This window comes from Erpetoichthys calabaricus, chromosome 18 (genome assembly GCF_900747795.2).
Source record: "Erpetoichthys calabaricus chromosome 18, fErpCal1.3, whole genome shotgun sequence".
NCBI lineage: Eukaryota > Metazoa > Chordata > Cladistia > Polypteriformes > Polypteridae > Erpetoichthys > Erpetoichthys calabaricus.
Window position 1 is genome coordinate 34,422,054 of NC_041411.2, and position 17,337 is coordinate 34,439,390.

Consider the following 17,337-nt stretch of genomic DNA (forward strand, 5'->3'; position numbering starts at 1 on the left):
GAAAGAATATACAAGATGTGTGTTCTATTAATGATGACATGGAATAAACTCAGGCAAAAGGTGAAACATAGAGGATGACCTCATCACAAAGATGATACAGGACACGATGGAGCTTCTTGGGGTCCAGCAAGAACACTATGTCACTACTCCAGTACTGAAGCTGTGAAGATGTGTACTGCTAAAGTGTCTTAGACATGATGCAGTGTATCACACAAGAAGACTGTCCTAAACGTAATTTAGCAGGCTGTACAGAAATGGAGAGCTCCAGAATACAAAGGGGACATATCCAGATACAAGAAGGCACTCCAGCAGGGCCAGTCTAAAAGGCTCGGTCAAAAGTGGTGTGTTTGGGCAACAGGGGCCATCAGATATGCACAATGTATTTGCATGGTTCAGGTTTGGAATCGGATTATGTCAAGTAATTAGCATGACAAGGAATTAGCTAAAGGTGTGTAGCCACTTTGTGTAACCTGGAGCAGAATAATGGGTCCTAGCACTTAAATGTGATTTAGGATTGCAGGGTGTATTGTTATCAGGGTCTGTCAGCAGGACATTTGCCTTAGTAGCCACTTAAGTTTCTGTTTGCTCACCTCTGACCCTGGAAGAGACAACAAAAAAGATTTTAATGTCCTCTTCCTGGCAAAAGAATAAAATATAAAAATGGGAGGCAGACATGAAAGTCCTTTGATGGAAGGAAGTTTAGAGTAAGTGGAGATGAATAGGAATTATGGGTTATGAAGAAGCAGGATAATTCTTCCTTAATGTAAATATATTAGTTTCATAATGAAAATAAGACAGATGTTTCAACATTTCATGTGTGCTGAACATTAGAAGAAGTAGCCACATTTTTGTAAGATTTTGGTAATCTGGCTCATTGGCGTTCAGGATACTGGGTATGATAATATGTCAGGGGTGGTGCAGGAAAAGATCCAGAAAGAATTGGGGTGTGGTGAAAATGCACGGGTTGAAATACTGTAAATAAATTATGGGCACCGTGGAGCTATCCTAGCAGTAATACCATGAATCAGCAGGTGACGCTGTCCCAGTAGAACCAGTTCACCACTGACAGCATCACAAACGCACCAGCAGATTTCATGTCTCTGGCAAAGGAAGTAACATCGTCCGTTGATTTTGCATCAGCCAACACGATGACAATCCCGGGCACTCGTGCTCTGCGTCCAGCAGAGGCCTCAAGCATGTATTCCTGGGTGAACTTTAACGCAGCACCTGTAGGGAAAAGCAGAGTTTAGTTGATACCTGGACATGGCGTGACCACAGTTATACATACCTGAATGTATGTGGTGGAAGTTGAAATGCTGCTGATATGTGTATAAAAGTTTATTTCAGCCTCACTGCAAAGCTAGAAAACTCATCAAACCTCACTCATCTGGTGCAAGTAGAGCTAAATCACATACACTGAAAGCATGATTTCTGAAAACACTTAGGGATTTACCTATGGAGTTTCCACTAGCTTCATCAAAGGGAATGGCTCTGACTTCTTGGAGGAAGCTGCTCGACTCAGTGTGATGGTTCAACAGTGCCCAGCTCCGACCTCGGTAGCTATATACCACTAAACCAATCTGTGGTAAAAAGGATGCCAAGAACCAAAGATGTCAAAGAAAAGGAAACATCAGGCTGGAAGAGAAAAACTCGTAAATAAAATGAATTTCACAAATGGAAGTTAGAAAAGCAGCCAGATTAGATCTTTTCTGAGGGTATCAAACTATTTATTACCTACTAGACAAAGAGCCCGTTTCAACAACGTAAGATGAAACGGGCACGAGTGGAATAGTAATAAGTATAAGCACCACAAACCTGATATAGGTGTATTGAATGAATGCGTAATTAGACCTCGAGCTGTAGTCGAAATCGCCTTTCAGGCCTCTAGAGCTTTAATCGAAGTCGCCTTTCTCTTTGAATTTTCGCGGCCGTAAATCCGCCGCCTGCCGCGATGTTGGTCTCGTAAGGTTTTTCGGGCAACTGCGCATTCGGCTTCGGACGTGAGTGAGTGAGTGAGTGACGGAGTGAGTGAGTGAGTGAGTGAGTGAGTGAGTGAGTGAGTGAGTGAGTGGGTGAGTGAGTGGGTGGGCTGGCGAATTATGTATTAAGATATATATTATATAGCCAGAACCATTACGTATATACAATGTGCTCTCTCTGTGAATTTCCCCTTGGGATTACTAAAGTATCTATCTATCTATCTATCTATCTACCTATCTATCTATCTAGTTGTTTTGAGCATGTTAGGGGTAGTATGGTTGTCAAAGTGTAATCAGTAGCTTCTTTCACTCATGTTTATTGATAATTGCCCAGATTAGCCATCCCAAAAATTTTCTGGGCTGTCCTCACCATAAATCCCCAGATATCCCAGTATGAACTTTAGTTGATAGAATTTAACACAAGCAGTTCTTGGCAAGGGGACAGGGAATACTGAAAGGTGTGCTGAATTAGGTTAGTAAACAGCAATGGTTAAGTGATGAATTTCTTCTACTGCATTTTTTATTCCTCCAGGAAGCTACATGAAGTTCATTTTCTACCATACAAGCACCATAAATTCCTTCCTTTTTGTTGCCTGAGTACACCACTGTCTTGTGCAGGTGACAATCTGTGTCTATACAGTTGGCAGCATATGCTTGCGTCTGGTGATAAACTGACTCTGCAATTCATTTCTTGAATTCTTGTAGCTAACTCTGTTTTGAGCATGTAGACAATTACTTTTTGATATTTGTGTCATTCCCCCTGACATAAGATTGGTTAATTAACATCAACACCCACATGTCTTCCATGTAGTGTTGTGGAAGGCAGGATGGCTGGTGTTCCCTTACCCAGCCAAGAGGCATTATAATAGTTTGATCAGGTAGACTGACGAGTATCCAGACAAGGGATGTTTTCCCCCTTTTCCAAGTCGGGAGGTTGATATAATTGAAGGATATTGTAGCACAAAGAGGGGGGTTGCCCATTTTGCTAGGTTTTTAGTGGCACACAAGGCCTGCTAATACCGCAGATTTAATGAGGATGCAGAAATCCAACTGCACCTTCCCTGAACCTACGTTCCAGAAAAAAATGGCCAAAGTGCAGCTCATACTAACACTTTGGAATGCAACCTTGCACCTTATCTGATAAGATGATTGACCAAGGTGCCAGCTGGACACCCAAGTTTGAATAATAAGCTAAAATTCAACAAGTAGCAACCTTGAAGGACAAAACAAAGTGCCTATGAGCAAGCACTTGCTCTGTAACTGGAAGTGACTTAGATCCGATCACCCAAGGGTCACACCTTCCTTCAAAAAATAGCTGCACTCATCTCTCCATTCTCTCTATGAAATCTCCTCAATACCTAAAAGCTGTCTCTTTGGAGGCAATATTGTGGCACTAGAAGTACTCCCAGGTCTGGCATGTAAAGAGACCAAAGATGAGTTGCAGTTGGCAGAGGATGAGGACAAAGCTTGCCTGGGGAGGAGTGGAAGCAAAACAGAGAGAAAGGGAAAAAATATCAATGTTGCTATGTGAAGAAGCCTGTTTTGGAGATATTTTGTCAAAGTAAGAGATTATTTAAACCCGGGTGTCTGTGGAGGTGTGTCTTGGGTTTGGGGGTCTGAGGCGGCCCGCTGGCCATAGCAGTCATTGTGAAGTTTTGCGTGTTTAATTGAGTTTGTACTTACACAAACCCAGGAAGTTACCGACTTTGTTCACACATTCCCGTAACATGGGGGAATATTTGTAAAGTCCTAGAATTAGTTTGCATGAGTGACCACAGCTTCCATGTAAAAGAAAAATAAAAAAATATGGATTTAACTAGATGGGCAAAGTAAACCACCAATGTGCAAGACCTGCTGGGCTGCACTCATTTATATTATGTCCAGCTATTCATTTTCTGATTTTTTTTTCCATTACCATGTCACTGGGGGGACAGAGCCAACAATGGCAGCATTAGTGGATAGCACTTTTAGTCCACCATAAGGGCATCCTTACTTGAACAAACTGACCCATAATGATGTTAATATTTAAAATCACCAAATAGAATAGCATACACAAATTTGGGATGTGGGAATTAAGTAAAATACCTGGACATAATCCAAATGAACACACAGAGAACGTGAAAATTTCACTCATACGGTGAGCCACCACCAGCTCCCCAGAGTTGTGAAGCAGAGTTGCTATCCACTGTGCTGCCCAACAGCATTACAGAGAAGTATTAGCAGAGGGACACGACTGTTCCATTCAGAGACATACAATTACATACTGACACCGACTGACAATTACATATTGACACAGTGACTCGTATGCTGTTCTCGTGGTGATTGTAATAAGGGAAAGTGAACTGCCAGAATGTAGTGCCCGTAGAATAGCATACCTACATGTGATACATAAGGCTGAACTAATGCTTCTTTGATTTAAATTCTGCAATATATTGCAGCCTTAATTTAGATATTATGACGGAGAGTTATTAATATAAATGATAACTCCAACATGCAAACACTTATTGTAGATAGATAGATAGATAGATAGATAGATAGATAGATAGATAGATAGATAGATAGATAGATAGATAGATAGATAGATAGATAGATAGATAGATAGATAGATAGATAGATAGATAGATAGATAGATAGATAGATAGATAGATAGATAGATAGATAGATAGATAGATAGATACTTTATTAATCCCAATGGGAAATTCACATGGATATTAACGTAGATATAATGATGGGGGGCATTTATGGTTGACTGACCTCACCTGCACCACACACTAATTCAAGTCAGTTGCCATGTTTTATCGTGTCAGTTTCCAAACCTACCTGTACCGCATCAGGTCCAAGCTGTGGGAAGGCTGCAGCTACATTGTAGACAAAACTGCGGATGGCTTCCACATTGACAGCATTCTCACGGGTCCCATGAACAACAAAGATGATGTCCGCCTGAATACCCCCACATGCTGCAGGAAGGTAAGTGGAAGAAAGAAGTGCGGACAGTTTGTGAAGCTATTCACACATACTGGTTGCCCTTGCCTATTATCTTATACGTGTGTTTCCTTTATCATGAACATGACTGAAAAACGTGAATTACAAATGTATAGAAAAAGATGGAGGATTGTAGCAAAGCAAGTTATTTAGGTCCTTCACTCTTATTTAAAATATATGACAATTATACATGCTGTAGTAGCTACAAAAAAGCAAGATAGCAAATAAGGAGAAAATAATTGATTATGATGTGACAGATGAAATGACTGAGGCCAGGGCTGCTATCAGTTGCATCTAGTATTGGGCAAGACATGGACTAGATGCCCTGGTTGGGGTATAATAATAGTAGCTTTGATGGCTGAACCAAGGGGAGTGGACTACCATGACTAACAAGCGCTATACCTCATATTTATGCAAGATGCTCCAGAATATGGGGGTTCAGAGGAAAGACAGTTTATGTCTGAGTTCCTCCAGTGCAAGAGGTGGCAGCGGAGAGGCTATTTGTGCTACATTACCCTCAATTACTTATCATAATAGATACTGTATATAGGTTGGGTTCCCTCAAGTGGTTTTGGGACTGAGCACTGCAAAGACATCTGGAACTATGAAGGGCAGTGCCAGCCAGACAACCCGAGAAATTAAAGACCACTGCTGACTCCAGCAGTGATCTGGGGATATACTGAGGAAGCAGTTCCTAGTTGGGGTCTAAATATCAGCCCTTCTTTGTGGGGTCAGAAGAAGAAATAAAAGTAATCACTCCACTTATGGGGGAAGAGAGGAAAGAGAGAGAGTCAAGGTACTTAATATGTGGGAATGTAGGCAGCCAACCTACCCGACAGACAGGGGTGGACACTCTATAGGGAGGATCACAATGGTTGTAGGGTTTTTGTTTGTTCTTTTCAGCTGTTGAATAAGTACCCTTTAGCTTTAAGAACCCGTGCTCTGCTATTTATTCTTTTTTTGTATAACACATCTTTTTACTTTTTTCTGTGTCTATGTTAAATTATTTGGCTTTAGGAAAGCACCAGTGTGCCCCTTGTAACCTACAAAGAAGATAAAATGAATTCACTAAACCCATTGTTAATGTGCCTTTCTTGGACTACCAAACATGTATATACAATAATAGAGAAGCAGCTATGGCTAGAAGTAAGGAACCAAGCATTTACAAGAGGCCTGACATGTGCTCACCTGTTCTCTCCTGAACGGATGTTTCAGGGCCAAATTCCGAGTCAAAAACTGGTTGTACAGAGAAAGAGTATAGGCGAGCCAGACGCAACCCCGTCACGAGATGAGAAGATACCGTCCCAGGCAAGGAAATCCTCTGAATTACTTGACGGTCTAAAAAACAGAAATTAAGAAACAATATACTGTATCTTATATCGAAATTCAGTACATTAATTTATAGAAGTGCTTTTGATTCCACCTTTGCTGGAGCTGCCGTGGTCAAGATTGAGAAAATGCAAATAAATGAGTCTAATCATACATTCAAGATACAAATAGAAAAACTGTTTTTTGCTTTAACAAATAATATTTTTTTGAGGGCAGTGCAGTGGTTAATGTTGTTGCTTTATGGTTCCAGCAGCCTGGGTTAGAATCCCATGCTTTGTCATGCCCATGTGGAGTCTTTTTCAGTTCTTTCCATCTTGTTTGGGTTTTCATCCCACAACTGCAACAATGTGCAGCGTGAGTTAATTGGAGGCTCTAAATTGACCTAGTGGGTATGTGCGTGAATGGACCCTCTAGATGGGCTGGTGCTCTGTCTCAGACTGTATCTTGCCTTGTGCACTGTGACTCTGAAACAGGTTAAACTGCTTTGGATTACTTTTATTAGACCATTAATAGTGTTTGTCTAAAATGTTCTTGTTCTTCTTAAAATCCAATAGTGGTATTTTAGTGCTGGAGGAAAATTTTCAATCTGTTCTATGAGATTTGAGGCCAGTATGGATTAGAGACCCTGCCACCATCAGAATCAAATGTAGTTTGAGCAGACCCTAGTATTCTGTCACAATTCTGGACATTTGACATTTAATGTAAAATATTGTAGAAAACTCAGAAACAGAATGGGTATCTGGCTGGCTTAGACCAGATGGACTATGACTGTATTAATTAATAAAGACCATGACCTCCAGAGGTTTCTCTAGGAATTTTGTTATTTGGAATTTTTGTTTCCTCTCTAATCAACTGACTATAAGTCAGGTTAGGATGATTTATGATTATCTTGATTCCATCAGTCAGTGACAAAATCAATGCATACAACATGCTATAGAAATCACTAATATTATTATTGTAGTGTATTTCTGAAGGAGACCCTTACTGCATTCCATAGTTGCAAGGGGTAAAAGCCAATCACATCAACATCCGACAACCGATGAAAAACTAGTTCAACGCAAGGCATAGTCATATATACAGACTTACTCTCAAGGGTCAATTTAGACAGAAGAACATGCCTAAACTATTCATCTTTCTGATACTGGACAAGCCTTGAACATAAACAGTTACCTGGCTGGGAATGAAATCCAGAAACAATGGAGCTATGAGGCAACAGGTCTAACCAGGGCACCACTGGGCTTCCATAAATCATTATGTGTGTTTCATGTTTGAATTTACAAGAAAACATAAAGTTGGAAAAGAATCACTAAGCAGTCAGGTGTGATGTGACTTTTGAATTTTGGCTCTGTAGCATGTACCTTAGAGATTTTACCGGCCCATGCTCACCTTGAGGATGCTTCCAGCTCAGGAGGTAACTGGTGGCACCTGGTACCAGATTCCAGGACAGCAGTGCAGTGTTCTTTGAGACTTCTTTCACTCGCAGATCACTTATTGACTGTAGAGGGGCTGGAGAAATATGAAATGTTTCAAAGCCTTCATCATCATTTGGAACTGATTTCTAATCACACTCTGCTACCTAATGTGGATTCCCATAAAACTGTGTGTCCATTAATGTTATTTATTGAACATGATTGAACTAGAACTGTGCAAGGTAATCTCACCAAATCTGAGAACCTCACAAAAACCAGCATACCAGCACTGGCTGTCACTACGACAGGTTCGCCTTCTCGGTCCCCTGAAAGGGCTACAATGCGGATAGTGTAGCGGCTTCCTGGACGAAGGCCTTCCACATCAAAAGAGTTCACGTTTCCTCCAAGAAGACGGCTTGTTTCTGGTCCACCTGCAGATTAGGATCATGAAAGAGAGACAGAGAGAAATCAATGTAGAAAATAGGAACATGGAAGGTAATGAAAATGAAGCCTCACTTTCAACATATGAGTATCAAAATATAAAACAGTTAGATTAAAGCAAAAACAAAAAAATGGTGAAATATGAGGGTAAAATCAAAAAGTAAAGGCAATTTAAAAATTATGCGGAAACTGCAATAGACAGAAGCTGATGCAATATAACATGTTTGCAATTGATTATGGGTACTGTGAACACACACACAGTGCAGCACTCTACAATTAGTTTAGTTGAAGCCAATGTCAAATGAACGTGAACGGGATTGCACAATTATTGAACAATGCACTGTAATGAGATTTCTTTGGTCAGAGAGTGAAAATTCAACATCGGATGGTGGCTTGTGCAGATCAGTAAGCTATTTGGGTATCTGCCTTGCGCAAACTTTGTGGCCCCCCGGGTCATCATGCTCTATGACATGTGCAGAAACATAACTGATATCCAAATGTGCTACAACAGCGAACAGCATCATCCATCGGTCTTCTCTGTTGAAGGCATTAGCCATGTCGATATGGGCTTGTGTGCGCGATGTTGATGGTCAGCCAGATCGAGCTCGGCGGTTACATTTGATCCTCCTGCTTTAAACCTTTCTGCCCATTCATAAACGTTTCATTGAGTCAAGTTGTTTTCCTTTGCATTCTGAGCCAACATCCTTCAGTGAATTTCCACAGGCTTTACTCCCTCTGCCTAAAGAAATCTCGCTATGGTGCGTTGTTCAGCAATCGTGCAATTCAGCATCAGAATTGTCCATGTTAATTTCACCTTGGCTTCAACTAGATTAATGGCAGAGCACTTACTTGTATGTGTTTAAACTACCCATAAGTCATCACGAACGTGTTGTATTGTGTCAACTTTTATCCATTACGGTTACTTCGTAATTTTCAAATTGTTTTTACTTTATGATTTACCTTCATATTATTAGTAAAAACAAATACTTATTCTAATCTGTATATGAAAGCAATATATAGGGCTTAGGAGTATATGCAGACACAAATTCTCTGCTTTGTCATTTAACTCCATCCAATTTCGCAAGGATTAAAGTACAATCGTAAAACATAAAAATATGCTGTCCATTAATTATTAGTCCTTTGCAGTTCATTATTAGCATGTAAGAAATGCAACACCAATTCACTCAGTAGCAGAAAGTCCATTGGCAGTGAAAACTTTGAGGTACAGTAATCCCTCGCTACTTCGCGGTTCACTTTTCGCGGATTCACGACTTCGCGGATTTTATATGTAAGCAGATTTAAATATATATCACAGATTTTTTGCTGGTTCGCGGATTTCTGAGGACAATGGGTCTTTTAATTTCTGGTACATTGCTTCCTCAGTTGGTTTGCCCAGTTGATTTCATACAAGAGACGCTATTGGCAGATGGCTGAGAAGCTACCCAAGCACGCAGTTAAGTTCCTGTGTGCTGCTGATTGGCTCAGCGACGGAGTGTTGCATTAACCAGGAAGTCTCATCTCACTCATTCATCATTAACGTGCTAATGCTTCAGGGGCTGTGTCCAAGCACCAACAGAAGATGCAAATGATTGCAGAAAAGGTAAAAGTTTTGGATATGTTGAAGGAAGGGAACAGCTACACCGCTGCAGGACATCGATTCTCTTTATTTAAAAAGGAGGAAAAGCATATAAGATCTACGGCCGCAGTGTCCTTTAACCAGGGTGCAAAACGAGTTGCAAGTGGATGTGATAAGGCAGTAGTCTGGATGGAATCTGCTTTAGGAATCTTTGCAACAAGGTCGACGACGTCATGACCGCCTACAAGCTGCTACGTGTACTTCGCTATACAGTAAGTGTAAACTTATCTACCGATTTCATATTGCTTAACAGTTGTCCCTGTTTTTAATAGAGTAAATGGTGGGTTGTAAACAATACAGGGAGGGTTTAAAAACATCCAAATACACGTTAAATAATTAAATAAATATAGTGTCCTTACTTCACGGAAATTCAGTTATCGCGGTCGGCCTTGGAACCTATCTCCCGCGATAAGTGAGGGATTACTGTAGTACACATCTGGGACGGGAAACCCTTAACCAGCCTGAAGATCACACCAGGGGATGAATTCTATCAGCAGTAAGCTCCTAGTGAGCAACAATAGTTAAGGATCTTACAGAGTCCCCTGGTGACTGCAGCATTTGAAGGAGTCTCTGTGAGAACAGAGGTGACCTGGACATCAGTGAAGTTGGTAATGGAAGGTTGGGGAGTAGAAAGGAGCTGGTTAATTTGGTGATTGCATGTAGATGTGGTGGCCAGGACTCTTGTTGTCTAGTAGACAGATGAGAAGAGTATAGGAGAGCTCAGAGTGGCATTGCCTTTGTTTTTCGGGTTAAACTTTTTGTTTTGTTTACTACTCCTTCTTTTTACCCTTCCTTACATATTCCAAGTTACTTAATAAATATCCTTTTTAACAACTGTCTTGATATTATTCTGAGTATGGGATCCCCTCTAGAGTGCCCACATTTCTCACACAATCTCTGACTGAAAAGGTACAGGTAAATGATACTGTTGATCTATCCATCAAACCCACCAGCTATTCATTCATTTTTTGAACCAATCTTTTATGATATAAGCCTGTATGAGTAGGAGTCAATCCGAGGCAGAGGGAGCTTAATGTTTGAACAAGACCAGAATAAGATGCTAGTACACTGCAGGACACATTTATGAATATATTCCTACTTATTAACATCAGAATAATCTATGTCACAACTTAACCTGACATATTGACTTTTGAATGCTGAAAACAACTGAGGAACAGAGAAAATCTAAATGAAACACAAAAATATGCACACTATGTAGTAGTGTGCAGCAAAAATAATCAATCGGTTCTGTATGTCACTGAGATTTATGCTTTAAATGGTTATGGAGATTTACAGTAAATCCTCACAATCCATAATCTTACTTATCTGCTATTAAAAAAACGCAATCTAATTTGCAACACCATTGGTTTACTCGCGATATGCTTGCTCAAAACAAACAAAACACCTTCTCTTTGGTTAAAACACTGTTAAATAGATACTTCCAGAATAAACAGTGCACATTGTAAATAGGAAACTAAAGCCTCAAGGGAAGGAATTTTTGAATGGCACACCCGCCTCTCACCATAGTCCTTTCTTCAGTTCAAAAAGTTCAAAAAAGCATGCATTTTGCATGTTTTAAGGATACAGCTGGATAATGGATATGTGGATTGTGTGATTATTATGGTCATTTTTCACTTTGTTTGCCATTGTACAGCATTGATCACCTTTAGTTTGTATTAAATCATAAACTTTTTTCTTTCTATTCATCTTGGAATCATGAGATTACATTTTTTTCTGGGACACCACTACAAAATACACATGGTAAGCAACATATAAAAAATAAGTATTTTTTGGCAGAGTATTCCTTTAAGGGTGGGAGCGAGATCCTTCCTGAAGTGGAGGAGTTCAAGTATCTCGGGGTCTTGTTCACGAGTGAGGGAAGAATGGAGCGTGAGATCGACAGGTGGATCGGTGCGGTGTCCGCAGTAATGCGGCCGTTGCATCGGTCTGTCGTGGTGAAAAAGGAGCTGAGCCATAAGGCAAAGCTCTCAATTTACCAGTCGATATATGTTCCTACCCTCACCTATGGTCATGAGCTATGGGTAGTGACCGAAAGAACGAGATCGCGAATACAAGCGGCTGAAATGAGTTTCCTCCGCAGGGTGTCTGGGCTTTCCCTTAAAGATAGGGTGAGAAGCTCAGTCATCCGGGAGGGGCTCAGAGTAGAGTCGCTACTCCTCCGTATCGAGAGGAGTCAGATGAGGTGGCTCAGGCATCTGATCAGGATGCCTCCTGGATGCCTCCCTGGTGAGGTGTTCTGGGCACGGCTAACCGGGAGGAGGCCCCAGGGAAGACCCAGGACATGCTGGACAGACTATGTCTCACGGCTGGCCTGGGAACGCCTCGGGATTCTCCCGGAAGAGCTAGAAGAAGTGGCCGGGGAGAGGAAAGTCTGGGCATCTCTGCTCAAGCTGCTGCCCCCGCGACCCGAAATCGGATAAGCGGAAGAAGATGGATGGATGGATGGTATTTCTTTAAGCAAACCAAACCCATAGTTTAACCCCTTTTTGTTTCTATTAATAGGCTATTTTCTTGGCTTAGGTTCTCAAGTTCTTTAAAAAGGAATGTGTAGTGTTTTAGTTAATTAGTTGCTTAATTACTTGTTCTGCTCTTAATGGTGACTGCCTATTACATTTAATTAAATAAATTTAATTTTTTTAACCATTCATGCTCCATTTTGCCTTCTGCATAGAGCTTATCACAGCAATGAGACACTTACTGAACCATGAACCAAGACTCTCTGAAAGTTTTCACTTTCAAAGCATTTTTAATTAATTTTAAAAATCATTCCAGTCTTCTGCAATGCCATTATTGTCTAGTATGGGCTCTGCCATTTTGTGTCTTTTGTATATATACGATTGTATGGTTTTCATATCCAAGCATGACTGGGAGTGTTGACTTCCTTATTATCTGAGATTATAGATGGAACAACTTAGTACTTTGACTTTTTCAACTACCAGTATAGGTTTCTGATTTAGTTTCATTTACAAACAGGTCTAAGTTTGGGCTTTGAACTAGGCTAGGATTTCCAACTTACTGTCTGTTTCATCTTCTGGTTATTTATTCTTTGTATACTGCCTCTCGTTCTTCTTAACAGCACATGATGGAGATGCTAGGCTGATTGTTTCCATCTAAGACCCTAATGTTCAGTTCCTCTCAGAGTACCCACACTACTAAACTAACTTATTTAGCCTGTGTATGTGTTAACACAGGCATGAGCCTCACAGCAATAACACATTTGATTGGATAGATCTTGTGGATTATTTGAATACAACTGATATGACCTTTAAAAAATTGCACTGATACATAGTTAGCAAAGATCTGTGTGCAGCAATTAGATATTAACATCTGCATTGGTCACTTGAATTTAAATTAGTTATATGTAAAATACAGAGAAAATAAAGATTTCTTAAGAATAAATTGGGACACTGGAATTGGTGTGCGACTAGCCAAGGAAATTAAAGATGTCTGGTGAGCCTGTAGACCAATGCAACAATGCTTTAAATCTCTGCCTTTTTCAGCAATAGTGAGTCCGAGTCAGTGCCTGATGTGGACATTCTTAAGTTCTGGTACCCTCTGGTTGAGTTTGATTGCTTCGATCAAAGAGAGGAGTGGGTTCCCCCTTGGAGTTTTGAACACTCGATACACTAATGTGCAATTGATGAGAAGGGACGGTGGTACCCTCTTGGAATTTCAAGCACTGAGATACACTAAAATATGATTGACATTTTGAGTGTCGCAATAAACTGAAATACAATCAATGAACAGGGATTGGGGACATCTTGGAGTATCAAGTGCAGCCACTAACATTCAAGGAATTGTGGGGTGAAATTTTATTAAGTGTGTTGTGTACCAGTACACCTGAAAACACTGCTAGTACACTACTGTGTAAAACTGAGAGCTGCCAGTAATCCATACTGGTGTGTGCCGGTCCACTGCAACCACTGGTCCTCATAAAAGTAGTAAGTCTGTCACAGGGCACACTCTCACATACACACACTCCCATATCCCACATCACTTCTACTGGACCAATTTGAACAAAACAATAAAGCTACCAGAGTGTCTTTAGATTGCTTGCTTTCTGTGTGAATGTTAGCCTCATTTTCAGATGGATTATCTATAGAGAATAATTCCTACCTTGATAGTCAGTGTAACAAGGAGCCTATATCCATCCCATAATCCTAGGCTCAGACCTACTGCTGAAGCTTCCAAGGTCCATGGTGCAATGCATTTATAATGTGAATAAACAGAGAGTAGTTGAATTACTGTCTTTTCACAAGTTGGGAGAAGCGATTGTCACACATAGGTGCTTGATGATCACCTTCAGGGTTCAAACCAAGCAGGTAATGCCCCTCTGGAACAAGAGGGGGTGCTGTCGCTAACTGTTCTGTCCCTTCCTCCTGCAGCTCCAAGGAGACACCCAATAAGGGAATATAACGCACACCGAGAAGGCCACGCACTTTCCGTTGCTGCCTTATAAAAGCTGGGCCAGCCCCAAAAGGAAGTGTCACTCCTTGGACCTAACCCTACAAGGACAGAGCTCCCGGAAGTGACCTGCTCTAGGAGTGAGCTATTTAAAAGAAGGCACTTTGAAAGAGCAGAGGATCAACATTATAGTTTGTAGTCTTCATGGAGTTCCATCATGCACTTGTTTACTTGCGCATTCATAATAAAAAGGGATGGCCTGGTTGGCTCCCCACATATTCCCTGGGACTTTGTCAAATAACTTGGACGATTACATTATATAGAGACTTATTTCTTCACTTCCACAAGACAATGCAATAAATGGTCAGTTTTTTTAAATGAAATTTTAAACATTTGCAGTGAACACTTAAAACATAATCTGCCCCACTGACAGCAAACAGCTGCCGTTAAATGCTTGTCTTTGCAGTATGTACCAGGTCTTATATTTCCTTTACATTGTCTTCCATACACTCTGGTACAAGAAAAAAGCTGTAAGAGTGTTGAAAAGAACCAGTATAAACATAATTCATGCCTACCTTCCAGGGACTTCCAGTAGACACGATAGCCAGTAACTCCTGCTAGTAGACCCCATGAAATCCGTATCCGTCTCTGAGAGGATTCTAGCACTTGCACGCTTTCCACTTTTCCAACAGCTGGAAGCTCAGGAGCTAAAATAATATGCACAAAGGATCGTTTAGGCATTCACAAGCAAAACTTTTGAAGATGTATGTACTCCACAAAAGTGTGCCAGCCATCATGGAAGCAAAATCTTGTGACTTTAATCTCTTGCTTTGTGGGGTCTGTCAATTACACTTCTTCATTTTATGTCTGGACATTACCATGTTGTTTATGTCATTGTGTATCCCTCAAGCTCTTTCTTATGATCATTTTTTATAAATCATAGTGATTGACATTTTAATAAAAAAGTAGTAAATGTAACAAAAACAGAGAATTATAATAAAACAATCTCCAAACAGTGCCCAACCTCCTACCCCCCACCAAACCTATCCTAAATCCAACCCAAAAGTGATCTCTGACACTGATACAGAGAGATAGCACAAACGGCCATCTTTTCGCAAATAGGTAGCAACAAAAATGCAATAAAACAAATAACTGAGACCTGCACTAAATAATAAAAGTCGTATTGTGTCATAGGGTAATTTGTAGGCCTAAGAAAAGGGAAAGAAGTGAAGAAACTTAAAAAAGAGAAGGGAATATTTAAGGGAACATTTAACTAACAGATCATCCATTAACCTTCATCCAGATCAAAATGTTGTGACTCTACCTCACAGAACGTTAACAATCGTGGCATTAACCACACTAGTAAGGTTGAGTACAAATGGAGAGTGTTGATCAGTTCCAGAGATTACAAAAGGTCCTAAATCTATAAATGGATTGAGAAGAGCTAACTGTGCAGCAAGAATTCACACGATATTCAGAAATGGGAATGCAGAGGACAACGCACCGTCATCTTAAATACCATTATTGTGATGATGTGACGCATTGTATGTCTAGCTATCACATTGTAACAATAGGAAGCCATCATTAACAACAATGTCCATAATACAAAAAGACACACACACACACACACACACACACAAAATGGGAGTGCAGGGTCATCACAAAAATATTAAACAGAAAATCAAAATGATATTTGCAGAAATGGGTTCTACATGATCAAAACCCTTAAATAATAACAGTCCATTGATATTTGGGGAACATAAATATCAGTACAGATTGGGGTAACGTATTGCTTTTGTTAGATAATCTCTATATATATAAAATCCAACGTCTGTCTGTCTGTATGTCTGTCCGTTTTTCACGAGAGAACTACTTAACGGATTTAGATTGGGTTTTTTTCAAGAATTTGCTTGACCATTCCGGTTGATTATGTAACTTCTCTCATTGCGCTATGTATTGTGGTACCGATTTATTTGTGCGATGCCGAGAGAGACGCAGTGGGCCGAGGGGAGGGGGCAGGGCCTTCCTCACTCACGCACCAGCATTGGGGTGTGTACCTTAACTCTACTTAGCTAGCGAATGAGAGAACTACTTAACAGATTTAGATCTTTTTTTTTCTATAATTTGTTTGAACATTCCAGTTGATTTTGCGACTTCTCGCATTGCGCTAAGAATCACAGCTCACTTGCAGGAGCGATATATTCGCGCTAATCCGAGACAGAGGCTGCAGGCCATGGGGAGGGGGAAGAGTGACGTCAGGAGTTGGGAGCTGGGTGGGGCCCTCCTCACTGTCCTGTTTCACTATTACGCGGGCGGACCCGTGGGGGGCAACTAGTATATAATATAAGAAACTGTTAAAATTAAATAAAATGGTGTTTGGGATTTTTGGAAGAAAAACGTTTATGTATTTACATGAGTACCTGAAGGGGCCACGCAATTTTAAAAGTTGTAAGTAAAAGAAGAAAGAGTTAGGACTTTGAAAGTCCTCACACAGGTCCTGAAATGACCGAAGCCCCCTCTCATCCAAAACATCATCCAAGTTTCTCATACTTCGCAGAGACCAAAAAGGAAAAGACTTTGTATGTCACCTTTTGTGTAAACAATGGTAACCTCTACCCCAACTAGACTTGAAAATTAAGAGTTTGGCTAGGTGCAGATTAAAAGCTGATCAGAAAAACTGGTGTTGGCGTGATTACCAAAAAGTCTAACTAGGAAACCAATTGACTAAGATTTAAAATGAGACTCAAGAATTCATAGTTAAAAAGCAAGCAGAAAAAATCATTCTAAATTCTTTAATATGTCCTAAGATAACAAACCAATGTACATGTGGGAGTTATTATTCCAAAAAATTGATCACCAACACTACTATACGTCTTTTATAGTGACGTCACATACCAAGTCTACATGACTAGCAGCCACCATGATACAACTAAAGAAGAAGTTCTCAGTCATAAGAGGTCAATTATAATTAAACATCCAAAATAAAATAAAAATAATCAAATGACAAAAAGTTAAACTATAACATCTCAAAAGAATTATGAGGCCAGCAATATTTTCTATATGATATCCTGTTTTAATGCAGGTATGAAAACAGAACATTAAATTCTACAGAGTCAGTGCCAAAAAACCTGCAGGG

General features: G+C 40.3%; 1 protein-coding gene across 5 annotated transcripts in view; it reads right to left on the reverse strand.

The window, feature by feature from the left end:
* The window catches only part of col7a1 (collagen, type VII, alpha 1), a 173,119-nt gene that overhangs the window by 97,331 nt on the left and 58,451 nt on the right, over nt 1–17,337 (reverse strand). For all 5 annotated transcript variants that reach the window (XR_007933886.1, XR_007933887.1, XM_051921176.1 and 2 more), the window contains exons 28-34: nt 14,777–14,908; nt 7,984–8,130; nt 7,677–7,796; nt 6,150–6,299; nt 4,800–4,936; nt 1,454–1,580; nt 1,084–1,227 (exon numbers count right to left, since the gene is read on the reverse strand). Coding sequence is in view for 3 of the 5 variants with exons in the window: in XM_051921176.1 (XP_051777136.1) it covers nt 1,084–1,227; nt 1,454–1,580; nt 4,800–4,936; nt 6,150–6,299; nt 7,677–7,796; nt 7,984–8,130; nt 14,777–14,908 (957 nt within the window). In the remaining 2 variants the exon portion in view is untranslated. The remainder of the gene's footprint in view (nt 1–1,083; nt 1,228–1,453; nt 1,581–4,799; nt 4,937–6,149; nt 6,300–7,676; nt 7,797–7,983; nt 8,131–14,776; nt 14,909–17,337) is intronic.